This window comes from Lepus europaeus, chromosome 10, assembly GCF_033115175.1.
Source record: "Lepus europaeus isolate LE1 chromosome 10, mLepTim1.pri, whole genome shotgun sequence".
Lineage (NCBI taxonomy): Eukaryota > Metazoa > Chordata > Mammalia > Lagomorpha > Leporidae > Lepus > Lepus europaeus.
In genome coordinates this window covers 104,022,868-104,048,251 of record NC_084836.1, presented here as the reverse complement: position 1 = coordinate 104,048,251, position 25,384 = coordinate 104,022,868, and the positions used below count along the sequence as shown (strand labels likewise).

The following is a 25,384-nucleotide window of genomic DNA, read 5'->3' as shown; positions in this document are numbered from 1 at the left end:
CCACCTCACATCCTGTCACATGCCCCTTGGTGGAAAATCAGAGCCTAGCAGTGCTCCTGATGATGGCCTTGGGAAGGTGTCCCCACCTCGGTTCCGCCGTCTGACCGCCGGCCTCACTCGGTGACAGTCTGCAGCTGCCTGTCAGTCAGACCAGTCCCCAGTCTGCAGTGTCAAGAACCGCAGGAGACCAGGGGCTGCCCGCCGGAAGCACAGGCAGGCTACTGGGCGAGGGATGGGCCGGATGCCACGGCCAGGGCCACGTGGGGAGAGGAGTCACGTGCCCATGAGCAGATAGGTGGCCACGCTGGGCCCCACAGCCTGGAGGCAGGAGTTGCCGTGATGGCCGCTGTCACTCGTACACGCACGTTCCGGCAGCCCTTCCAGCCACACTCAGCATGGTGGTCCCTGCTCTCCCTCCTCAGCCCGTGCCTGGAGCCAGGCCCCAGGACGCTACCCAGCTGGTCCTGCCTCCCTCACGCCTTCCTCCTCTGTTCACACTTCCTTTCTTCCTCGTAAGCTGCCGCCTGTGAGCCCAGCATCTCATGGGCGCCGGCTCGAGTTCCCGCTGCTCCACTTCTGCTCCAGCTCCCTGGGGAACTTTGGGTGTTTTGGTTTTGCTTTGTTGTTGTTGTTGTTGTTGTTTGTTTTTGTTTTTGTTTTTTTGCCTTCCCAGGCACATTAGCAGGGAATTGGGTCAGAAGTGGAGCAGCCAGGACTGAAACTGGCTTAGGCCACAGTGCTGCAACACCAGTCCCAGTTCCAAGCCTCTGGCCGTTGCTTGGTCTTTCTGTGAGCAGCTCCCAGCCAGGAACCCACCAAGAGCTGCCTGATTAGGACAAAAGCTGCTCCCACCAGCCAGGAATTCCTAAGGATGTAGAAGCTGTGGGTCAAGAATTGGGGTCAAAAACAAAATATTACAGCAAAAGACACCGGCTATAGTCCTGCTGGCTATGGAGCTACAAGGGTTTTGGGAGCTCCAGATGGGCACCAAGGAGGAAGACCTGTTTGTTTCTTGTAGCTCTGAGGCTGATCTAGAATGTGAACTTGAATTCCTAGGTGTTCCCCTAAATGGAATAGGAGAGCTGTGTGAGGAAACTCTTGTGAGAAGCAATCAGAGCTGCTCTGTCCTCTTCCTGCCTTGTTCCCCTCGGGGCTCAGTCTGCCTGTCAGGTAAAATGGGTGTGATGGGCGGAGGTCCCCTGCTCAGTTCCCGCCCACAGCCTGGGTGGACTTCCTTACAGAGGGCGTGCCTCCGCGCCAAGTGCCTGCACAGTTACCTAGCAAACCAGCCTTCCCCAGGAGCCATTACAGCGCAACAGGCCATTGTGTGCTGAAGAACCGGGCTCTAGTGGAGGGCGGCACGAGGCTGGAAGGCCAGTGTGCCCACTGATTCTGCATCCTGGGTCAGTGATTGGCCAGCTTGGGCAGGCGTCAGAATCACCTGCAGTGCTTGTGAAACCAGAGCCGACCCCACTCCCGAGGCTGAGGGCAGACCTGAGATGGATGAGGCCTCAGAAGTGAGTCGCAAAGTCCCAGACGCTGCTGTGGCTGCTGGTGGGGCTCATGGACTGATGTCCGGTCCTGCTGTGCAGAGCGTGGCCCCCGCCTGGGAGCTTGGTGTAAATGAGGACTCCTTGGGGCCGGTGTCGGGTGCAGTGGTAGGACTGCACTGACATCCTGCAGCAGTGCCTGATCCAGCTTCCTGCTAGCGTGCCCACTGGGAGGCAGCAGATGCCGGCTCAAGTACTGGAGTCTGTCCCTGCCACCCACGTGGGACACCCACCTGGCTTTGGCCTGGCCTGGCTCCCAGCTGTTGCAGGCATTTGGGCACTGAAACAACAGATGGAAGATCTCTCTCTGCCTCCCAAAGTTAAAAAAAAAAAAAATTTAAAAGCATAAACTTGAACCCCACCCCTGCCTGCTGCATCAAGCCTGCAGTTTAACAAGATCCCGGGTGATTGCTGAAAAGTTGGGGAGGCAGTGAGTCGAAGGACTCCTAGGCTCCCAGTGCAGCAGTTTGGATTCGGAAGGCGTGGGAGGATCCCAGAAGTTACTAGAATTAAGCTACCCCCTCCCTCTCCCCGTGATCGTTCATGGTCAGGCCAACATGAGAAAGTCCTGCTCGCTTACCTCGGTTCTGGGTTCCTGAGACAAGACCAAGTCACAAAACCAGAGAAAAAAACACTCCAACTCCAGGATCGTGACGAGGCAGCTGCTCCCCAGAAACAGGAACTCGGGGAAGGTGGCCTCGATGGTGTGCGATGCCGTCAGAGGAAATGAGTGGTTGTGAGCTACAGAGGGTGCAGACAGATGGGAGCCGGGCCTCCAGTCCTGCGCCGGGCTCCTCTCCTGGCCCAGCTGTGCCCGGGAAGGCTGCCTGGCTGAATCCCGAAGCAGCACAGGGCTCCTGCCTGTCCCAGGTGGGCCACCTGCTGACCACAGGCAGATGCTGAGCTGCCCATTCCCTGAAGATCTTCCCAGGCCCCGAGGGTGCGGGGTGTCCTAGGACCCAGGACGTGGGCAGTCTTCCTGAGGACCTTCCTGAGCCCAGATCCGTCCAGCCGAAGCTTGCGTCTCGGCTGAGCCCCTCGGAGCCTCTGATGACGAGAGAGCGGTAAGTACGCGGGCAGGTGAGGAAGGGGGGGAGTGGGCTCTTCTCGCAGCTGGGAGAGAAGCTCACAGAGAAGGGACAGGAGCTCTGCCGAGGCTGTTAAAGACGACTCGGAAGGAACCTGGGTCTCCTCCCTGCTCCTTCTAGCCCCGTCTTGGTTCCTGCGATGCGCTGTGTGACCCTAGGCCCCTCTCTGGGCCACAGTGAGCACGAGGGCTCTGGGTCCCTGGACCTCGTCCAGCTGCAGAGTCCACAGTTCCTCCCAGATGGGCGAGATCTTCCTTCAGCTCAGCCCAGATTCACAAAAGCAATGTGAAAGCCGGGGCCCCTGGTCCCAGCACTGCCCTCACCACTCACAGCGTGTGAGCACCGGGGCCTCCGCCCTGGGATCTGAAACGGGGCTGGGGTGCAGGTCTCGGTGGCCTCTTGCTCATTCTCTCCTTCCACCCACGGGCCCGGGTCCCCTAGAAAGGGCCTAGCACATGGCAGGCCCGCCCAGATGCTCGTGTGCCTAGAGATGAGCCAGTACCTCCAGCAGGCCGGCCCACAGCAGTGCCTGCTCCTGGCCCCCGGGAGCTCCCTGGCTGTGAGTGGAGCAGGGGAGGGGAGCGGCAGGATCCAGGGCGGCTTCGGGTGGCCCTGGGCCCATCCCCCTCCGCCTGCAGCGGGAAGTCTCTGGTTGGTTGCGTTGAGGGCTGTGGTCTTGCTGGAGGAGGGAAAGGAAGCTGAGCCTTACACCCTCTGAGCCGAGCCCCTCTCGTCACCCCGGCACCCTTCGCGTGGGGACGGCCGTCCCTGAGCCGCAGCTGCGAGGCGCACAGCTGAGCCCGGTGAGTCTGAATGACCCACACAGGTGGTCCCTCCCTGTGGCCTCCGGCTCTAGCCTGCACCAAAGCCGTGCCCCCCTTCTTAAAAGATTTATTTTATGTATTTTGAAAGGCTGAGTTGCAGAGAGAGAGAGGGAGAGACAGATAGATCTTTCATTCTCTGGTTCACTGCCCAAAATGGTCACAGAGCTGGACCAGGCCTAAGCCAGGAGCCTGGAACTCCATTCAGGTCTCCCACATGGGGTGGCCAGGGCCCAACCAGTTGGGCATCTTCTGCTGCTTTCCCAGGTGCATTAGCAGGGAGATGGGTGGAAAGAGGAGTAGTTGGGACTCAAACCAATGCCCACATGGGATGCCAGCATTGCAGGTGGTGGCTTAACCCACTCTACCTCAATGATGGCCCCTAAGACAGGACCTACGCAGACAGTTCTGGCCCCAGAGGCCATGGAAGGCACTCTGTGATAACACCACCAGAGCTCTCATCCCAGCAGTGTGGGGTCAAAGGCAGGGGAGGGGCCCACTGTGTTGCCAGCTCCTTTGGTGAGCTGCTCCCTCCTGGGCTCCAGCATTGGCTGGTACCTGGCCCAGAGCAGCACCTCAGAGAACACTGGGTGAATCGAACCAAACTGGGATAATTAAAAAATGCAGAACATTTGGTTGGAGCCGTGGCATAGCAGGTAAAGCTGCCTCCTGCAGCACCGGCATCCCATATGGGTGCTGATTCCAGTCCTGGCTGCTCCACTTCCAATCCAGCTCCCTGCTAATGAGCCTGGGAAATCAGCAGAAGATAGCCCCAAGTGCTTGGGCCCCTGCACCTGTATGGGAAGACCCGGAGGAGGCTCCTGGCCCCTGGCTTCAGCCTGGCACAGCTCTGGCCATCGTGCCCATTTCAGGGGTCAAACAGCAGATAGAAGATCTCTCTTTCTCTCTCTCTCGCTCTCTCGCTCTCTTGCTCTCGCTGTTGCTCTTCCTTTAAAAAATATACAAATAAAAAATGGGGCTGGTGCTGTGGCGTAGTGGGCTAAGCCTCCGTCCTTGGCGCTAGCATCCCATTTGGGCGCCAGTTCGAGTCCCAGATGCTCCACTTCTGATCCCACTCTCTGCTATGGCCTGGGAAAGCAGTAGAAGATGGCCCAAGTCCTTGGGCCCCTGCACCTGTGTGGGAGACCCAGAGGAAGCTCCTGGCTCCTGGCTTTGGATTGGCCCAGTGCCGGCTGATGTGGCCATTTGGGGAGTGAGCCAGCGGATGGAAGACCTTTCTGTCTGTCTCTCCTTCTCTCTGTAACTCTACCTCTCAAATAATATCTTTTAAAAAATAAATAAAATAGGCCGGCGCCATGGCTTAACAGGCTAATCCTCCGCTTTGCAGCGCCGGCACACCGGGTTCTAGTCCCGGTCGGGGTGCCGGATTCTATCCTGGTTGCCCCTCTTCCAGGCCAGCTCTCTGCTGTGGCCCGGGAAGGCAGTGGAGCATGGCCCAAGTGCTTGGGCCCTGCACCCGCATGGGAGACCAGGAGAAGCACCTGGCTCCTGGCTTCAGATCAGCACGATGCACAGGCCGCAGCGGCCATTGGAGGGTGAACCAACGGCAAAAAGGAAGACTTTTCTCTCTGTCTCTCTCTCACTATCCACTCTGCCTGTCCAAAAAATAAATAAATAAAAAGAAACACAGAATGCACCCTTCCCTCTCCCCACACTAGTGTTTAGAAAAGTCGGTACCACCCTAGAAACCTGGGAATTTGAACTGATCTAAGATACTTGTCCCAGACCTAATCGTGGCTTCTGCCCACTGGGTGAGTGTGTTCAGTGCCTCTGTGTGCCTCGCCAGGGCCTGAGGAAATGGGAAAGCAGCTGCTCTCCTCCTCCTGACACTGCGGGATAGTAAGGGGTTAAAGAAGCAAGGGCCAGCACTGGGCGCAGTGGTTAAGTCCGCCCCATGGCGAAGTGCAGAGGTTCAAGCCCCAGCTCCACCTCCGAGTCCAGCTTCCCACTCATGTGCACCTGGGGAGGCTTGGGCCCCTCCGGCCACACGGGCGACCCAGGCCGAGTTCCCGGCTCCTGGCTTTGGCCCGGCCCAACCTAGGTATTGCAGACATCTGAGGAGTGAACCAGCGAGTGGAAAATTTCTGTCTCTCTGCCTTACAAATAAACATAATTGTTAAAAACTTGTAAACAAATAAGCACTCTAATCAATGAATAACTAAAACTTGCAGAGGAACACAGCAGGGAACGAGAGGGAAGGGAGCCCCCCCACGCCCCCGGAGAGACCTCTGCTGGAGTGTCGTTCGAGACTGGAGAGAGGAAGTGTTGGCCCCGCGGCCGGCTCTTCATGGCCTTATCTCTCGGGCCGTATGTTGGGTGCTGTTATCCCCATTTTTCAGATGAGGAAAAGGAGGCACGGAGAAGGGGAGAGTCGTGACAGCCAGGCCCCCTGACCTACAACCTCCCAGCCACTGTACCGTGCCCTGTGACGGCTCAGGGTCACCTTTGCTTGTGACACCAGCTCCCGAGACCCCTCAGGTCCCCCTTGCCCACCTCTGTCCCTAGCCTAGGGTCCTGGTGTGCTGGGGGGAGAGTGAGCTCACTGTCCTGTTTCTGCCCCCTGCCACGCAGGGGCAGAGCCCGGGCCCAGGCCAGGGAAAAGGTTCCAAGGGAGCCACAGGAATTCAAGGGAGCCGCCAGTGGGCTCCAGACAGGCCCGAGGGAGAGGAAAGGGCACGCGCTCCGGGGATACAAGCGAAGAATGGAGCCGGCCACAGAGAAGCTCACCCGTGGGGCAGGAGGCCCCAGGACCTGGTGGAGCGGCTGGCGCGTGGGCCTCAGGATGGGCGTCACCCCCTCCGCCAGGCAGAGCAGCTGCGCCGAGCCGGGGCGGCGGGCATCCAGGCTCAGCGGGGCCGTGCGTGCGTCCCCATCGCAGCATCTCTTTCAGATTCCTCCCGGTGACGTGCCTCTGAGCGCTCTGCTGCGGAATGATGGGAAGTCTGCCCAGCAGAGGGAAAACGCTGCCAAGTCCAAGCTCGGACCCCTCTGCCCAAGGCCGAGACCCTGTGGCCCTGCAAGCAGGTAGGCCGCGGGGCTGGGGCAGCCAGGCCCTCCCTGGGCCCCGCAAGGCTGCACAGTCCCACGCTTTACTGTAAGCCTTCCTGACCACTCACCGAGCGCCTGCTGTATACCAGCCCCTTCCCACCCACACAGGCAAGGGGCCCTGCTCTGTGGGGCCTGTGGCAGCAGGGAGACATTTCACAAGCAGGGCAATGAGGAAGCGGGAGAGAGAGGCGCAGGCACTGACTGGAGCAGTTACCCAGGAGGGCTTGCTACTCCCTCCTCAGCTCATAGGCTGAGCCTGCCGGCCGCACCTGTGCAGCTCTCCAGGGCTGCACGAGCCATTGCAGTAGCCATGAGCCACGTGCGGCGGGGCGGTGCTGTGACACAGTGGCCTGAAGTGCTGCTTGTGATGCGGGCACCCCTTCTGGGCACCGGTTCGAGTCCCAGCTTCTCCGCTTCCAATCCAGCTCCCTGCTAACGTGCCTGGGAAGGCAGCTGAAGATGGCCCGAGTACTTGGGTGCCCGCCACCCACATGGGAGACCTGGATAGAGTTCTGGACTCCTGGCTTCAGCTTGGTCCAGCACTGGCTGTTGTGGCCATTTGAGGAGTGAACCAGAGGATGGAAAATCTCTCCCGCTTCCTCTCTGTGTTGCTCTTTCAAATGAGTAAATTTTTCTGAAATAAATTTAAATTAGAAAAAAAAAACTATCTCAGTCCCGTTAGCCATGGTTTGAGTGCTCAGTGGCTGCACATAGCTCATGGCTACCTCACTGGACAGCACCGAATTCTAGAACATTTCCGTCACCTAGAAAGTTCTGCTGGACCTAAGGTGCTGTGAACAGTGGGCGGTGCATTGGCTGAGCTGACAATCATGATTTTCTTAGTCCTGGCTTAAAAATAATAACAATAGATAAATAAATTAGGACACGTGGACGATCAATGTATCTTAGGAAGTTCTAATATCTTGATGAAAAATCTATGGCCCTAGGTCTCTTTCTTGTTCCTCAAAACAGCACACAAATCTTTTCTCAAATCTCATCAGCTCAGGTCTTGGGGTTTTCCAGAGACAGAAGCGAGGGGCAGGGGGTGTGGCCAGAGGGAGGGGTCCAGCCCAGGAACTGGTGCCCGTGGGGCCGGCTGCGAGCCGAGTCCCCTTGCTCCCAGGATCTCAGTCTCCCCTTATTTGGGCCTGCAGCAGATCGGGGAGGGGCCTGTGTCTCCAGCCTCCGACTGTAACACAGCTGGCCTGGTGGCCGGCTATCTGGGTACTGTGGCCTTGCCGCAGGGACCTGTAAGATGAACCGATAACCAGGTCCCTCGGCTCCAAGCCCAACTGCAGGAGGCAGGACCGAGCCGCCTGGACATCCCTGTCTGGGCGGGGGCTGCTCCACTTGAACATTCCTTCCCCCCTACCCCGCGGCCTCCCCTCCTGCCGTGGCTTCCTGCCCTCTCCTCAGGGCAGGACCCCCCATCCTCCTCCCCCCAGTACCTGCCTCCCTGGGCCCCGCGGGGCACTGTGGCTGGGAGGCAGCTGCAGCAAGGGGCCTGCAGGAAGGGCCCTGGAAACCACAGCCCCCCCACCCCAGTTTCCTCTGGCAGCCGTACTGTACCCTTCCCTCCCTCCCTCCCTCCCTCAGGTCTCCAGGGCAGGCTGGGCCTCTCTCTGCAGGTCTGCCCCCGTGGGAGAGGGAGGCTTGGGCATCCTCTCCCGGGGCCGTTTGTCCGTCAGGCTTGCACCCCTCTGAGATCCGCTGAGGCTCTACCACATGCCAGGCCATTGGGAGGGACGTGGGGACGCGGCGGTGGGCAGGATAGGCACCGTGCCTGCCCTCATAGGGAGCCGCCGAGACAGGCGTTCAAGCGCTGATGAATGACAGCAGTGTTAGAGCTGCGTGACTGTGAGGAGGGACTCGGAGGACTTCCCCACGGAAGCGGCGCTCCAGCCCAGGCCAGGCAGGGAGCAGCCAATGGCATTTGCCCTCTTGGGGTGCAGGTGCAGGGCCAGGACTGCGGGGAGGGGAGGGGCCCTTGCAGCCCGCTGTGCTCCACATTATCCCAGAATCGGCTACTGAGTCTCCGGCCTCCCCCTGCACCGTGGGCTGTCCTGGCTCAGAAGAGGCTCCTGGGCTCCGAGGAGCTCCAGCCTGGGTTCCCCGGGGGGTCTCCACGAGGGCCTGGGAGGATGTGTAGGAAGCGGTGTGCTTCCAGAGCGGGGCTCGCTCTTTCCGGAGAGGCCCTTCAGCCGCAACCTGGGTCTGTGTCTGGCTGCTCCCCTCCCCAAACTTGTGGAGCCCCGGAGTGGCTGATACCCGATTGCTTTCTCGCTGCCCTTGACCGCTGCTCAGAGCTACCCGCATTCACCTGCTAGCGAGCCTGTTTTTCAAAGACCCGTGCAGAGCGGGTAAGGAGGGCAGAAGGGGCGTGCACCAGGGCCCCACAGGCAGAGGATGCTGGGGCCGAGTGCTGAGGTGGGCCGGGGATGCAAGGCCTGTGCTGACCCAGCCCTGTGCACCCAACGCCCCGCCTCGCAGCCCCCACATGCTCAGGACACTTCTCCGTGTAGCCAGGGGCTTTGTCTCCCTCGGATTCTGCGACCCCAGCCAGACGTCTCCACCTCCTGCTCTGAACCTCGGCCCGCCGGGGACCAAGGAGTCTGTGTCCTTGCTGACAAGCATGCTGCTGTCCAGCCCCAGTGTCCCCGCCCAGGCCCGAGATGCGGTGCGGGGTAAGCACTCGATGCCCTGCTGAGTGCCCCCGTGGGAGCTGCAGGTCCGCCTAGACGCCCCACCTCGCTCTAGACGTGAGGCCGAGTCAGCTGCTGCCCAGAGCTCGCCTGCAGGGCTGACACAGCAGGTGCTCCGCGAGTGGTGGCAGGGAGGACAGGGACACTTGGCTGGGCCACCCATACCTGTGGACCCCTGCACTGGGCCAGGTCTTAACCATGGGCCTGTGGGTGGCCCCTCTTCTCCACCTGCTGCCATGGACAAAGGCCATGGGAAAGGCACAGCACTCTGGAGTTACAAACCCATGCTGTCGGGGTCCCCTCCAGGAAGCAGAGAGGCAGGGGGTGCAGTTCCCACTGGGCACGACAAGGAAGTGAGGGGAGAGGTGCGAGGGAGGCCTCGTGCTCCTTCCGTGCCCACGGCAACACCCCCAGGTGCTGGTCTTTCCCGAGTTCCCCAGCCCTCAGAGCCGACCTCAGCACCCACCCCATCAGCACCTTCCAGAAGCTCAGCTCCACACTGATGCTTAGAGCTGTAGGTTCTGAGATTTTTTTTTTTTAAATATTAATTTTTAAAATTTCATTTCTTTTAGAGGCAGGGAGAGATCTTGCATCCTTTGGGAGCCAGCACAAGCAGGGCTGGCCCAGGGCAAAGTCAGGGGAACGCAGTGTGGGTCTCCCGCCCGCTGCCTCCCAGGGTGTGCGTTAGCAGGAAGCTGGAGTCAGAGCGGAGTCGGCACTGGAACGCGGGCAGGACAGGACGTGGGCGGCCCGAGTGGCAACGCCTGCCCCTTGGCTTTGTTTTTGGAGCAGCAAAAAACCTTTATCAAAAATTCTGCAAGGGGCTCTTGCCAAGGATCCTTTGCCTGTTGCCATGTGAACTTGAGAGGCCTCTGTGGGGATCTCAAGACCTGGCTGAGCACCCCCGGGGCCTGCAGAGCCCCCTGGGAGAGCTTCGGATTTCAGGGAAGGCGGGTGATGGGAAGAGACGTAGGCTGGAGCCCTCACATCTTGAGGGCGGGCCGGCCCAGTCCTAAATTAGATTCTGGAGAAGCCCATGGATTTGGACTCAATGCCAAGCTCAACAGACAAAACCAATATACAGTTCAGCCACAGTAAGCGAACTTTGATTGCAGAAAAGGCTGTGACCAGTTAACCGATTAAGCGGTAAACAATCAGTTAGTTAAGCTGTAACCAGCTGACTGGTTGATTGACTAGACGGTAGCCAATTAAACTTTCTATGCTGCACGTCTGTTTTCCTATAACACCCTCAGTGACATGCGTCTCTCGGGGCCTGCTCTTGTCCTGGGAGCTGCCCTGGTCACGGCTTGTGTTACTGTGCTCTGCTTCTCGTACGTACACTCTGAATTCAGTGGGCCTAAGGAACTTTCCTCCTAACGAGGGTAACTTTCTGTCCCCTCCGTCTAGAGAAGAGCAAGGCCGCAGCTGTGGCCCTGGGCAGCTTCCCGGCAGGCAGGCAGGCCGAGCTGTCCCTGCGACTGGGGGAGCCGCTGACCATCGTCTCCGAGTAAGTCCGTGCCCCGGGCTGCCCTCAGCTTCGCTCCTGCTCCAATCAGAAAAGGGCGAGGCAGGCGGAGCGCTCACCCTTGACACACCCAGGGGGAGAAGCAGGAGGGTAGGGGCACCTTGCTTGGATCACACCCACCTGTCACATCCCGGACCCTGGGATGTGCGAGGGAGCCTGGGAAACCGCGGGCCCGGGGGCTACAGGATCCAGCCCGTGGCGGTCCGTGTCCAGGTCCCGGGGCCCTCTGCTTTCTCTGTGCAGGGATGGAGACTGGTGGACAGTGCTGTCAGAAGCCTCGGGCCGGGAGTACTGCATCCCCAGCGTCCACGCGGCCAGAGTCTCCCACGGGTGAGTGCCCAGCCCAGCCTGGCCTCCAGGGAGCACCCTCACCCTGTTCCCAGGCGCAGCAGCTGAAAACCTGTTCCTGCTGGGTCAGCGGGAGGGGTCAGGGAAGGTCCCTGCCGAGGTCGGGGTGTTAGAGAACACTGGGAGGGATGTGTAGGGGCCGGGGCAGCCTGTGAACAAGGCCCGAGGCCAGGAAACGGACCGGGGGGGGGGGGGGATTCTTGGAAAGGCGAAAGCTTGGGAACCAGGCTACAGGGGGACGGAGCCGTGATGGGAGAGTCCAGGTCCCTCCCCGGGCACCCCCAGGCCCCTCAGGAGTGGGTTCTGCGGGCAGAGAATGCTGACCCTTGGGGTCCAGACCCAGAGCACGAGGCTGGAGAAGTCCTCAGGCCCCAAGCCCAGCTCTCCGTGGTGCAGAGAGACCTTGGGGCCCAGAGAGGAAGGGAAGGGAGAGGGGGCCTTGCAGGGTCACACAGAGGCAGAGGGTCCCAGTGAGGTGCTGACCCCTGTGCCTTCCCCCCAGCTGGCTGTATGAGGGCCTGAGCCGGGAGCAGGCTGAGGAGCTGCTGCTGCTGCCTGGGAACGCTGGCGGGGCCTTCCTCATCCGGGAGAGCCAGACCAGGAGAGGTGGGTGAGCGGGGCTGGGGGGAGGGCCTCCTGTGTCGGCGCTCGGCCCAGCCTGTGCTGGAGGGGACAGGGGGACTGTGTGGAGGAGTGGCTGCGCGGTAGTCAGGAGGCGTCTCCATGGGGGCCCAGGCGGTGAGGCTCAGCAGCGTGGACCAGCAGGGGCCGGAGCAGCCCTCGAGGCAGAGCCGGGGACTGGGAAGCTGGCGCTGGGCCCCCGCAGAGGCGCAGTTGTGCCGGGGGTGTTCAGGGGGAGCGAGGCGCTGCGGTCCGGTGACTCCACGTGTGCTCTGTGGGGAGAGCCCTGTGCCTCTCCGGGGAAGGCCGTGGTCGCGCCGGCGCGGGACGTGTCGGAGCCGAGCCCCGGGGAGTGCGGAGACTTCCCCACGCAGCCCGGGGTGCGTTCAGCAGGGGCTGCTCAACCCCTACGCCGTGGGGAGGGAACTACGGCGGCCCGGGCATCTGTGGGGTGGGGGGTGGACACGGTCCTGGCTCTCAGAGCTCCCTGGTCACTGCGGCCGGAGTTCCATGGCACACACTTTTGGAAACAGCAGTGTTTGAGATTTGCACTAATGCCAGGGTTTGTCCCTCTGCTTGGGTGGGGGTGGGGGGTGCAGGACCAGAGAACCTGGCCTTGGAGCTGGGGCGGACCCCCTCGCTTCCGCCGCAAGAGCTCATCCGCGGTCACCTACACTCCTCAAAGTGGGTGTGGGCAGCCCACAGCCGGGGTCCAGGCTCGGCCTGCACCTTGGCAGCTGGGACTTGTTACCACGCAGTCCCAGGCCCCCGCCCGGCCTCCGACACAGGACGTGAGCATGCTGACGGGGTCTTTGTATCCTGGGTCCGCAGCCAGTTCAGCTGGGAAACCATCAGAAGTCCTCGCCCTGCTCCTCACCTGTCCACGAACACTGACGCGGAGACCCCCGAGGGGGAGGGGCACGGCGCTCCTCCCACGCCTGGTGCAGGGCCTCGGGTGGCCCTGACTCCATCTGAGCTGGGCCCTGAGTTCTGTTTAGCAGGGGCGAAGGGGGATATGGGCGGATTTGAGCAGCCTCAGCGCGCCCCTTAAATGCTCTAACGACCCTCTGGGGATTATACTTTCATTGCCCCCATTTTCCAGATGAGAACACTGAGGCTTAGTGAAGCCAAAACATCTGGAGAAACACAGCTAGTAAGTCCCAAGCCAGAATTCAAACCCAGCCAGGATTCCTCTCAGACCAGATACCCGAGAGAGGCCCACCTGGGCAACCAGGAGGGAACTGCCAGGGCCAGGCCAGGGAAGGGGCGCCCGAGGGTGAGGACAGGACTCCTGGCACCTGGCCTAACTGAGCTTTGTCGAGCCTTAGGGTCCTTGGATCTCTACCTCGGTTTCCCTCCTGGGGCACCTCCAACTTGTCTTTGCCTTTCCAATCTTGGCCTGGGGGCGCCCCGAGCTGCCGTCTCCCCAGCCCCTCCTGCTCACTTTCAGGCACCCTCGTCCTCACAGCCTGGGCTGGCTGCGGCGGGGGAGCTGGCCCCAGTGCAGCGGCTGCAAACAGGAAACCACAGCAGCCGCGCCGACATGGGGACAGGGCCCTGCAGGCCGGCCCGGCGAGCATGAGAAGCCGCAGGAAGTACTCTGTGCTCGGCGCCCCACCCCCACCCACCCCACCGTGGCCTGGTTCAACCCCAGGAGTGTAGTGACCTGGCCTTGTTGCTGCTCTGCCCCATGTGCGAGGGAAATCGGATGAGGGAGGGAGAAGGCAGATCAGGGGAGCGAAGCTCTCGAAGTTTCCATGATGACTGGCAGTGAAGTCTCCATGGCCAACAGCAGGTCCGAATGCAGGCCTTGTCATGGGCAGGGAAGACCCCGCGTTCCCCTGGGACTTTGTTGATTGGAAAGGCAGAGTGACGGAGGTCTTCCCTCTCCTGGTTCACTCCCCAAAGGCCAGCAACAGCCAAGGCTGGGCCAGGCCAGAGCCAAGAGCCAAGAACTCGCTCTGGGTTTCCCCTGCGGACGGCGGGGACTCCAGAGCTTGGGGGGTCACCTGTTGCATCCCAGGCACGTTGGCAGGAAGCTGGCTTGGACGTGGAGTGGAGACTTGAAGTAGCAGCTTTTACCTGCACCACAACGCCCGCCCTCCCAGCACTTCCAGTCTCTCACCTGGGGCTCTCACTTGGGGCGATCTCTCACTGTCAATCATAGGCCCTCTGGGCCAGTGGTTAGATGCCTGTGTGTCTCAACCCGGGGCGCGTGAGAATCACCAGGGGGACCTGTTAGACAGCCGGGCCCGCGCCCCGCACAGCTGATCCTAGGTCTGCTGCGGGGCCTGAGGAATTTTCCAAGAGTTCTCAGGTGGTGCTGCTGCCGGGCTAGCCCTCGGCCACACATGGCGGTCGGCGGGGAGCTGTGTGGACTACATGGCTGCATCTCGCCGTGGAGGCTCCAATCGAACTGGTGGGGGAGCCCGGGGCCCCCGGGTGTTGGTGACATGCAGCCTGGGCCGCGCGGGAACCGGTGTGTGTGTGTGTGTGTGTGTGTGCGCACGCGCAGGACGTGACTGGGGTTGCTTTGTGCCGTGTGGGTCAGCTATTTTGAAGTGTGTGCGAATTTAGGCTGTGGTTTGTGGTCAGTAGTAGTTTGACCCCAAAGCTCTAGGGGCTGGAGGACATTGCAGGAGGGTGGCAGGGAACGCGTGCACAGCGCAGGCGTGGGGCCCCACCCCAGGCCTGTGAGATGGGGCTGCTGGGGGCAGGGCCCGACCTGTCTTCTGCAAGCTGGCTGAATGGCCCCTCTGTTCTCTTGAGTTTGAAAACAGTTCCCCTGCAGGGAGCCGGGATGGAGTAAGGCCAGCGCCTGCCTCTGACTTGTGCTGTGGAAACAGAGCACCCCCTGCTGCAGGGGTCAGGGGGTGGCTTAGGGCCCTGGGGAAGGGGCTGCTACAAGGGCGTGGAGCACAGAGAAATCCTACATCCCTCAGTCTGGGGAGGGCGCCATCTCTCTGCAGTCCCCCTGCAGAAACCTGGCTGTGTCCTGGGCCTGGTGCTAGCCCATGGCCTGACTCGGCGGGGGCCTTGAAGCCTTAATCCATGAAGGGGCCCCCAAAGACTCGGTGGAGGTCATGGACTGCTCCAGGGACCAGTGCCATCGTTGGGAACCGCACGCCTGGCTCACCTTCCCCCAGCGCTGCTGTTCTGCTTTGGCACTGTAGGGGACCGATGAGCAGGGGCGGCTCCTGCTCATGCCGGGGCTCTGCCCGTGCCGTCACCGGGACCCCTCGCTGAGCAGCTCCCGGTCAGGTCCGCTAAGCTGTGGGTCCTGCCCTCCAGCCGCAGACGGTGGCGCCTGCAGTATCTGGCATCCCTGAGCTGTCGGCTCTTGGAGTACAGAGAAGCCAGGCCTGCTTCCCATGGTGGCTCCCAGCCCTCTCCCCTCCCTCTTACACCGTCATCAGAACGCCCGGGAAGCTCGGTGCCCAGTCCAGAGGCCCAGGTGTGAGGCTGCCTGAGCCTGCTGGAGCTTTCTGGAATCCAGGAACTTGTGCTTTTTGCCCTTTGTCCCAGGGCCCTGCAGTCACTCTTTGCTTTTGGTTCTCATGGCAATTTGAAAAGACCTCTGTGTAGCTACAGTCAATTTCTTTCTTTCCTTTGCTATTTATTTGAAAGGCAGAGCATTAGAGAAGGAGATAGAATTTCCATCCACTGGTCTCGCCCCAATGCTGTAACAGCCAGGGCTGGGCCAGGTTGAAGCTAGGAGCCTTCAACTCCAGCCGGGTCTCCTCCATGGGTAACAGCAGCCCCAGTCCTCGGGCCACCACCCACTGCCTTCCCAGGCACATTAGCAGGGAGCTGGATGGGAAGCAGAGCAGCCAGGACTCCAACTTGTGCTTTGATAAGGGATGCTGGGTTGCCCACAGTGACTTAGCCCACTGCCTCGCAATGCCAACCCCTATACATTTATTTCTTAAAATCCGGGTCCATGGTCTGATGAGAATTCCAGAACTAAGCACTTGTAGCAAAGACCATTAAACTCCTGGCTGTGGGACTCATTTCCCTGGAGTCCTGTGTTCCTACGGTGGCTGGGCCTGGGGCCGCGTCTGGTACACAGGAAGTGCTTGGTGGCTGTTTACCCCATAGGTGACGGAGGGAGGACAACACGTCTACGTCAGAGGAAGAAGGGCCGGGGCAGCCCGTCCCCCAGGCAGGAGGGCTCAGGCCGGTTTTAGCATCAGGTGGCCAAGGACAGAACCAAAGTCGCCTGGGCACCGTCCTCAGCACCCAGACACGCCATCTGTCAGTCAGGGCTCTGTGACCCCTGTGGCACCCAGCAGAGACCAGGTTCCAGGGCCAGGCAGGGTCCAGAACCTGTCCGATATGTGTCTGTCCCAAATGATGCAACTGGATTTCCCGAATTGATCCCAGCACCGCCTGTTCTCGGACAGCAGTGGGAGGGCAGCAGTGACGCTGTCACCAGGGCACTGACTGTAGCCAGCAGCTCTAGCGTGGGTGCCGCCGGTGCCGACCGTGCCAGGCACTGATGTGGACACTGGCGACTCAGCCACATGGACAGCAAAGTCTGTGCCCACTATCTACTGGCAAGGTGGACAGCGAACAAGTTATAAAGTGTCTGATGGGTGGTGCATGCCCCGAGGAGAACAGAGCAGGGTTCAGAGGACGGGCGCGCTGGGACTCATGGGAGCATGTGTGCGCAAGGCCGCAGCCCGCGGCAGGACCAAGGAGTCAGGTCGTGCAGGGCCTTTCCAGGGCTGTGGGCTTTGGGGGAGAGGGTTCTGGGTGGGAGTGGCATGAACTTGACCCTGCACTGCCGCGAGGGGAGCGTGCCAGGCGGGAGTAGGAAGCTGTCGCAAGGCAGAAGTGGCCTGGTTCTGGGCAGAGACCATGGGGCTTTCTGTTGGCCGTGGGGGGACTAAGGGAACAGGAACGGCCAAGTCGGGTGTCTGGGGCTTGGTGATGGGCCAGTAAGAGGTGGCACTGCTCGCTGAGATGGGAACATGGCGGGAGGGTAAGCTAGAGCCACCTCCTGGCCACTCGCGGTTTGTGTTTCACAGCGGTGGGGCTGAGAGTGGGGTAACAGACGGGGTGCTTGGTGCCTCACGGTGCAGGGGCTGCTCACGAGCAGGCGAGGAAGGCAGTGAGGGCTGTGCAGGTGCACACGTGACGGCACAAGCAGAGGATCAGAGGCCCGAGCAGGGTCTGTGGGCACCGGCTCCGAGCCACACACTATGCCCAACACTCTGGCTTCACCACCCGAATCCTTGTGGTGACCTGGTGAGGTGGGAGTTATGGCCCCTGTTACAGCTGGAGTAGCAGATCAGAGGTCAGACAGTGTGACGTAGGCCAGGGAGCGTCGGGCAGCAGGGCTCTGTGTGGGAGCTGAACCCGGCCAGTCTGGGTCGGGGAGGAGAGGTCTCGGAGCTTGGGACTGGTGGGAACACACACACAGCAGGGACATGGGCCGTGTGGGCTCGGCAAGGCTGGTTCTCACCCCCGAGCTCACCAGCCAGGCGCCCAGCATGGCCACGCTGATTCTAACCACTGCGGTGCCAGTGGCCGGGGGCGGTAGCTGAAGAACCACACACAGGGTCTAAGCCTTGGTCGCTAGTTCCACTGGGTGGGCTGGCCTCCGGGCCCACTTCTAGGAATGTAACCCTTTCTCGGCCTCACAGCTGCTTCAGGGATGTACTGCTCAAGAAGAGATGCTTATTTTTTTAATCTACTTATTTAAAAGGCAGAGTGACAGAGATTGGAAGAGACAGATTGTCCATGCACTGGTTCATCCCCTAGATGGCCACACAGCCGGGCCGGGCTGGGGCCACGAGCCAGGAACTCCGTCTGGATCTCCCACGTGGGCGGCAGGGACCTGGGCTATCTTGAGCCATCTCCTGCCTTCCTGGTGCATTAGAGCTGGGTCAACAGCAGAGCAGCTGGGCACAAACTGGCACTCGGATAGGGATGCAGGCGACACAGCGGGGCTTTAACCCGCTGCGCCACAGCGCCGGCCCCTAGCCAGGGGATCTTTTAAAGATGCAGTGATGCGGAGAGTCGTGCGTCTCCCTGCCAGTGGAGGCCCTAGTCCATACTTCTCCAAGTATATACATTTGGGGTCACCTTTTGAACCTCACTTCTTAGTTTTAGGTGCTTTCTCTAAATTCCACAGAGTTTGACCGGTGCAATCACATTGTCTTTTATTAAAGACAGTTCTACTGTGTAAATATTTATTATATGGCACAGAGACGGATCAGGAGCAAGATCTCTGGGCCGGCGCTGTGGCGCAGTGGTAAAGCCGCTGCCTACAGTGCTGTGGTGTAGCGGGTAAAGCTGCTGCCTACAGCGCTCACATCCCATATGGGCACTGGTTCGAGTGCTGCTTCACTTCTGATCCAGCTCCCTGCTATGCCTGGGAAAGCAGTAGAAGATGGCCCAAGTCCTTGGGCCCCTGCACCCATGTGGGAGACCCGGAAGAAGCTCCTGGCTCTTGGCTTCGGATCAGTGCAGCTCTAGCCGTTGCAGCCAATTGGGGAGTGAACCAGTGGATATAAGACCTTTCTCTCGGCTGGCGCCATGGCTTAACAGGCTAATCCTCCGCCTTGTGGTGCCGGCACACCGGGTTCTAGTCCCTATTGGGGCGCCGGATTCTATCCCAGTTGTCCCTCTTCCAGGCCAGCTCTCTGCTATGGCCCGGGAAGGCAGTGGAGGATGGCCCAAGTCCTTGGGCCCTGCACCCGCATGGGAGACCAGGAGAGGCACCTGGCTCCTGGCTTCGGATCAGCGAGATGTGCCGGCCGCAGCAGCCATTGGAGGGTGAACCACGGCAAAAAGGAAGACCTTTCTATCTCTCCAGGGGCAGGGATGGCTCAAGTCATTGGTTCCTGCCACCGTGTGGGAGACCTGGATTGAGGTCCTGGCTCCTGGATGTTGTGAGCATTCGAGGAGGGAACCAGTGGCCGGGAGTGCTCATGCTGCGCTCCCTCCCTCCCTCTGCCTCTCCAATTACAAAATAAAAATAATATTAAACCTTAAATTTTTTTTTTTGCTATAACTTTAAGGACTGTTGTGTCTTTGTATATGTGAGGGACCTGAGCTGATGGTTTTCTTATAATGCTTTTGTCTGGTTTTAACTTCAACGCAACGCTGGCCTCTTACAATGAGTTGAGAACTGTTCCTTCCTGTTTTCTAAGAGTTCCTGCAGAACTGGAAGTCGTCTTTCAGTGTTTGATAGGAAGCCTTCTGGACTCAGAGTTTTCCTGTGGGAAGTTTTAAAATTATGAACTCAACCGCACTATAGCTATAGGGCTACTTGTATTTTCTAGTTCATGTAGCAATTTGGATCATTTATATCTTCATAAGGAATTGGTCAATTTCTTCAACTTTGTAGAAGTAGCTGGAATAAAGTTTTTAATATGTCTTTTTTACTTTTTTTTTTTTTCTAGAGAAGTTTATTTGAAAATCAGAATTACAAAGAGCGGGAGAGACAGATGTTCCATCTGCTGGCTCACTCCCCAGATGGCCACAACAGATGAGGTTGGGCCAGGCTAAAGCCAGGAGCCAGAAGCTTCTTCCAGGTCTCCTTTATGGGAGACCCATACTTGTATCATTTTTAATATGGGACGGACATGGTGATTAGTATGTTAAGCTGTTGCCTGTGACACTGGCATCCCATGGGGGGCTCTAGTTCAAGACCCGGCTGTTCCACTTCGCATCCAGCTCCCTGCTAATGCACTTGGGAAAAAGCAGAAGATGGCCTGAGTGCTGGGGCCCTGCACCCACGTGGGAGACCTGGAAGAAATTTGTGACTGCAGTTGTGCCATTTAAGGAGTGAACCAGAGGGTGGAAGATCTCTCATTCCGTGTCTATCCCTCTCTAACTTTGCTTTACAAATCTTTTTTTTTTTTAAAGGAAAGGAAGAAAAGACTACCAGACATAAGAGAGCCTAGAAATAAATTCATGCATTTAAGTCCAAGTAATTTAAAAAAATATATATTTCTTTGAAAGGCAGTTAGAGAGAGACAAAAGCAGAGAGATCTCCCATCCACTTGTTCACTCCCCAAATGGCCGCTATGGCCTGAGCTGGGCCAATCCAAAGCCAGGAGCCTCCTCCAGGTCTCCCATGTGGTTGCAGGGGCCCCAGGACTTGGGTCATCCTCTGCTGCTTTCCCAGGCACAATAGCAGGAAGCTGGATCAGAAGTGGAGCAGCCAGGACTCGAACCAGCACACATATGGGATGCTGGCACGGCAATGGTGGCTTAACCCACTATGCCACAGCGCCAGCCCCAGTTAAGTGACCTTAAATAAATTAATTAAAAACTTAGAGGCAGCCGGCGCCGCGGCTCACTAGGCTAATCCTCCGCCTTGCGGCGCCGGCACACCGGGTTCTAGTCCGGGTCGGGGCACCGATCCTGTCCCGGTTGCCCCTCTTCCAGGCCAGCTCTCTGCTGTGGCCAGGGAGTGCAGTGGAGGATGGCCCAAGTGCTTGGGCCCTGCACCCCATGGGAGACCAGGAGAAGCACCTGGCTCCTGCCATCGGATCAGTGCGGTGCGCTGGCCGCAGTGCGCCTACCGCGGCGGCCATTGGAGGGTGAACCAACGGCAAAGGAAGACCTTTCTCTCTGTCTCTCTCTCTCACTGTCCACTCTGCCTGTCAAAAACAAAAACAAAAACAAAAAACTTAGAGGCAAAGAGACAAGTAGAGACAGCATGATATACAGAGATCTCCCCAAACACCCACAATGGTTGGGGCTGGGCCAGGGGGAAACCCAGGAGCGAAGAATTCAACCTGGTTCTCCCACACAGATGGCAGAAACCACTACTTGAGCCATCACTGCTGCTTCCCAGGGTCTGCAATAGCAGGAAGCTGGAGCCGAGCCAAGCACTGGACAGAGGGGCCGGCGCTGTGGCGTAGCGGGTAAAGCGCCACCTGCAGTGTCTGCATCCCATATGGGTGCCATTTTGAGTCCCAGCTGCTCCACTTCCAACCCAGCTCTTCTATGGCTTGGGAAAACAGAAGATGGCCCAAGTCTTTGGGCACCTGCACCCATGTGGGAGACCTGGGAGAGGCTCCTGGCTTTGGGTCGGCTCAGCTCCCGCCGTTGTGGCCACCTGGGGAGTGACCCAGCAGATGGAAGACCCCCCCCCCTCTCTCTCTGTAACTCTGACTTTCAAATAAATAAATAATCTATAAAAAACTGAAGTGATACGAAGCTGTGCTGATCACCCTTCCTCCCTGTTACCCTCCTGAGTGTGGGATCTCCAGCCCCCTGCCTCCACGTCCTTGGTAGAGGCTTTTCTCCCTCATTTGAGGCTTATTGCTTTTACTGATCTTTTCAAAGAATCGGCATCTTAGTTCATTGATTCTTCTCTATTTCATTTATTCTTTCTAGCTAAACATAGAAGCTTCAGTAATTACATAATTCTAAGTACTGAAAGCTATAACTTTAAGCACTGATTTAACTGCAGTCCGTACCACTTTATTTAGTCGTCAAAAATATTGTCTAATTTTTTCTTTTTTTATATCTGGATGGGGGTGAGGTTCCCAGTATTTGGAGTATTTTCCAGATATCTTTTTGTTATTAATTTTTAAAAAAAGATTTATTTGAGTTACACAGAGAAGGAGAGGCAAAAAGAAGGGTCCTCCATCTGCTGGTTCACTCCCCAAATGGCCACAGTGGCTAAAGCTGAGCCAATCTGAAGCCAGGAGCTTCTTCCAGGTCTCCCACGTGGGTGCAGGGGCCCAAGGACTTGGGCCATCTTCTACTGCTTTCCCAGACCATAGCAGAGAGCTGGATTGAAGTGGAGCATCTGGGACTCGAACCAGCGCCCATAAGGGATGCCAGCACTGCAGGTGGCGGCTTTACTCGCTACACCACAGCGCTGGCCTCTTGGTTATTAATTTTTAACATTTCTGTTGAAGTCACAGAACCTTTTTTCTTTAAGATTTATTTGAAAGGCAAAATTTGAGAGGAAGACAAAGATTTGTCTGCTGGTTCCCTTCCTAAATGGCCACAATGGCAGGGGCTGGTCCAGGCTGAAACCAGGAGCCAGGAGCAGCATCCAGGTCTCCCCCAAGGGGGGTAGGCACCATCTTCCACTGCCTTCCCAGGCACACTGGCCTGGAGTGGTCGGGACTGGAACAGCCACTTCCATATGGGGGGCTGGCATTGTACGTGGTGGCTTAACCTACTGCGCCACAGCCCTGGACCACAGAACATACATTTAATAGCTACAGTCCTTAACTTTTTATGATCTCTAGTGTATCTTGAATATTCCACGAGCATTTGAAAGAATGTATATTATAGCTTTTGGGTGCAGTGTTCTATGACAAGCTGTTTGAGGATATTCAAGTTTTCTCTTTGGGTTTTTCTGTCAGTTACTAAAAGGAGGTTGGGACTTCCTTAAAATTCTGGTGCCCGTCTCTATGTATGTATGCTTTACATACGAGGATATTTAAACTGCACGAGGGCTGCTGTCATAGCACAGCGGGTTAACCTGCCACCTGTGACGCCCGTATCCCATATCCAAGTGCTGATCTGAGTCCCAGCTGCTCCTCTTCTGATCCAGCTTGCTGCTAACACCAGCGGCAGATGCTGGTCCAAGTGCGTGAAGACCCAGATGGAGCTCCTGGCTCAGGGTTTCAGCCACTGGGGAGGGAACCAGTGGATGGAAGACCTCCCTCTCCTCTGTCACTCTGCCTTTCAAATAAATAAATCCTTAAAAAAAAAAAAAAAACTGAAAATTCATGTTGTGAAAAAAAACCTACTCATGCATGAGTTCCAAACATTTTTTGTATGATCATTAAAAAAAGAACATTGGAGAGAGCTTCCATCTGCTGGTTCATTCCCTAAATGCCCTCAACAGCCAGAGCTCGGCCAGGCGGAAGCCAGGGAGCACAGCCGGGGTCTGTCACACGGGGGCAGGCGCCGCAGGCCGGGGCTTTGACCTGCTGCGCCACAGCGCCGGCCCCCGTATACAGACGGAAGAGCACAGGGGCGCTTCCCACCCTGGCCGCCTCCTCCTCCCGCGCTGTGTAAGCGATGCCGCTGTATTTCTGCCGTCTCTAAGGTGGGGTGCCGAGTGGGACTGCGGTTACGTCCGCACAAGCTCACCCCGCCTGGTTAGCGGCAAGCACCAAACCGGCCTGCGCTCGTTTCCCCTTTCCCACGGCAGGGAGTCGCTGCTCCTCCCGGCCTGGCTCACCCATTTCCCACCCCGACCCTGGTGCCCCACAGTGTTCAGTGACAGCCACCACTTCCTGTTCGTGCACAGGGAGCCGGCCCCTGCCCGCGGGCCGTGCTGACTGTACCTCATCCTCGCGAGGCCTCCCTCTGCCCAGCGGCTCCAGTCTTTGGCCTCACTGCCCTGGCCCTCCCTCCTCAGGCTGTTACTCCCTGTCCGTCCGGCTCAGTCGCCCTGCGTCCTGGGACCGGATCAGACACTACAGGATCCAGCGCCTTGACAACGGCTGGCTGTACATCTCGCCGCGCCTCACCTTCCCCTCGCTGCGGGCCCTGGTGGACCACTACTCAGGTAGGACTGTGCCCTGCCTGGGGGCTGGGGGCACAGACAGTTGGGCCTGCGGCCAAGTTGCCCAAGAGAGACTATGCAGACAGTCCCTGGGCCAGGAGACACGGCCTGGGAGCCCCTTCTTCATCCCAGACCAGCAGAGAGGCCACAAAACAGCGGTGCGAGCCCAGGCCGGCTCCCGGCCGCTGCCGGTTTGGCTTCAAATCCCCGGGGCAGGCGGAGTCCTCTCCGTGGGAGGCAATTTGGAGCTGTTGCTGTGGCAACTCCGTACCTTAATTCTTCTTGGCACTTCCGGGTGCCTGTCCCGTCACAGGCATTAGGGGACAGCCAGCAGGGACGTGTGAGGGGCACAGAGAGGGGGAGCCCCCTCGCGGGACCACCGGTCAGGGGTGTCTGGGGAGGCTCCACGTGAGAGCAGATCGCTACAGTGCTCCCAGGAGACGGCTCCTTCCTAACCAGAATCGAGGGCCACCGGGGCCCGGGAACCGACGCAGAATCGGACGGCCCAGCCCCTGCGCTGTCACCCGTGACCGTGCTGCGTGCCCCGGCCCCGTCTGCAAGCAGCCAGGGAGGGATGCAGGGCTGAGGCAGGGCCGGGCCGCGACGTCAGGGCGCCGGGTCTGTTCCTCAGAGCTGGCGGACGACATCTGCTGCTGCCTCAAGGAGCCCTGTGTCCTGCAGGGAGCCGGCCCGCGCCCCGGCAGGGACAGGTCCCTCCCTGTGACTGTGCAGAGGGCGCCCCTCAACTGGGACCAGCTGGACAGGTAGGCGGCCTCCTGGAATGGGAGGAACGAAGACGCAGGACCTGCCCCTGGGACCGTGCAAGGCGGGGTGGGCCTGAGGCGGCCAGGGAGGGGCAGCCTGGACAGGGAGAAGTCCTGAGGGCCGGGGCCGTAGGCTGGAGGGGAACGGGCGCCCTGTGCCCCTGCTGGCAGGAGGCTTGGGAGCAGAGGCCCATGAGGCGGCGGCGCTCTGACCGGCTCTGCCCCGCACAGCTCTGCCCTGTTTTCTGACGGGTCGGCTGCCACCGGCCAGGCGTCTCTCCTGAGCGAGGGGCTCCGGGAGTCCCTCAGCTCCTACATGAGCCTGACAGACAGCTCCCTGGACGACGCCAAGGCCCACAGCAGAGGGCGAAAGGGGAACCGAGACTGCAGCACGTAGAATTCGAACCCAGCTCAAGCAGACCGAGCCCCCAGAGGTAAGGCTGTGCGCTCCGCTCCGTGGCGGGCGGGCCTCGGGAAGCTGCCGACCTCCTCCGGGGCCGTCACCTCCATGGCAACCCGCAGTCCGAGCAGAGTGGCTTCCCCTGGGGTCGGCAAACAGCTGTGGCCTGGGATCTGCAGCTCCACTTTCGGCCTCTGCTTGCCGAGGCCCGTTCACCAGCCCCACCTAAATATAACCCACCGCCGGGTCAAGCCCTCCCCGACACCGTCGCTAGCAGGCCTGACTGCGGCCCAGAAGGAAGGCACACTGAGGGCCAATGGCTTTCACCCCAGCAGCAGATCCTGGGCTGCCGCCTCTACCTGACCCCATCCTCACAGTGCCAGCTCTCAATCCCCACTTCCTTCTGTGGTTTGTCATTCAAACCTGGCCGCACACAGTCACCCTAGCCTTGCCATCTTGTGGCCAAATGCAAAAATGACACTTTCTGAGTCCAGCCCACGGCAGTCACCCCACAGCGCTGGGCAGGGGCGTCCGAAGGGGGGAAGCCCCTCCCTCCACAGCGCACACCAGCTCCAGCCCGACTCCCTGCTGCGTGCAGACGGGGCCTGGGGAAGTAGGGCGGTGGCTCCCAGGGCTTGCTCCGAGTCCCGAGGCTATCTGGAGGGCGGGAGAGGCGTTACTAGGCACCTCAACAGGGTCTCGTTAATTAAAGGTTTGATTTATTCAAGTATCTGAAAACATTCTACAATGGAAACTGTTATTAGACGCTGTTGTACTGCGCTACGGACCACGCACATACTGCCTGACTTCAGAAGACTTGAAACGCCACTGAGTTTAAAAACTGTACACCTGACGGGAGACCGAGGAAGACGGCGATGTTTCATCCAGACCCAGGGGTGCGGCAGGCTGAACGGCGGCTCCTCCCGGCCAACGGCTGTCGCGGACGGTGTCCAAGAAGGAATGGGTGGTGATGGCCTCACTCACAAGTGCTTCCCA

The 25,384-nt window shown here is 59.1% G+C and overlaps 1 protein-coding gene across 1 annotated transcript; it reads left to right on the top strand.

The window, feature by feature from the left end:
• The first annotated feature begins 694 nt into the window (after positions 1-694).
• Positions 695-24,416, top strand: SLA2 (Src like adaptor 2). The gene is made up of 9 exons (XM_062202351.1): positions 695-1,170; positions 2,421-2,614; positions 6,371-6,504; positions 10,638-10,737; positions 10,999-11,085; positions 11,606-11,709; positions 23,078-23,227; positions 23,856-23,988; positions 24,220-24,416. The coding sequence occupies exons 3-9, from the start codon at positions 6,411-6,413 to the stop codon at positions 24,383-24,385; spliced, it is 834 nt and encodes a 277-aa protein (XP_062058335.1). The 5' UTR covers positions 695-1,170; positions 2,421-2,614; positions 6,371-6,410; the 3' UTR covers positions 24,386-24,416.
• Positions 24,417-25,384: the final 968 nt, after the last annotated feature.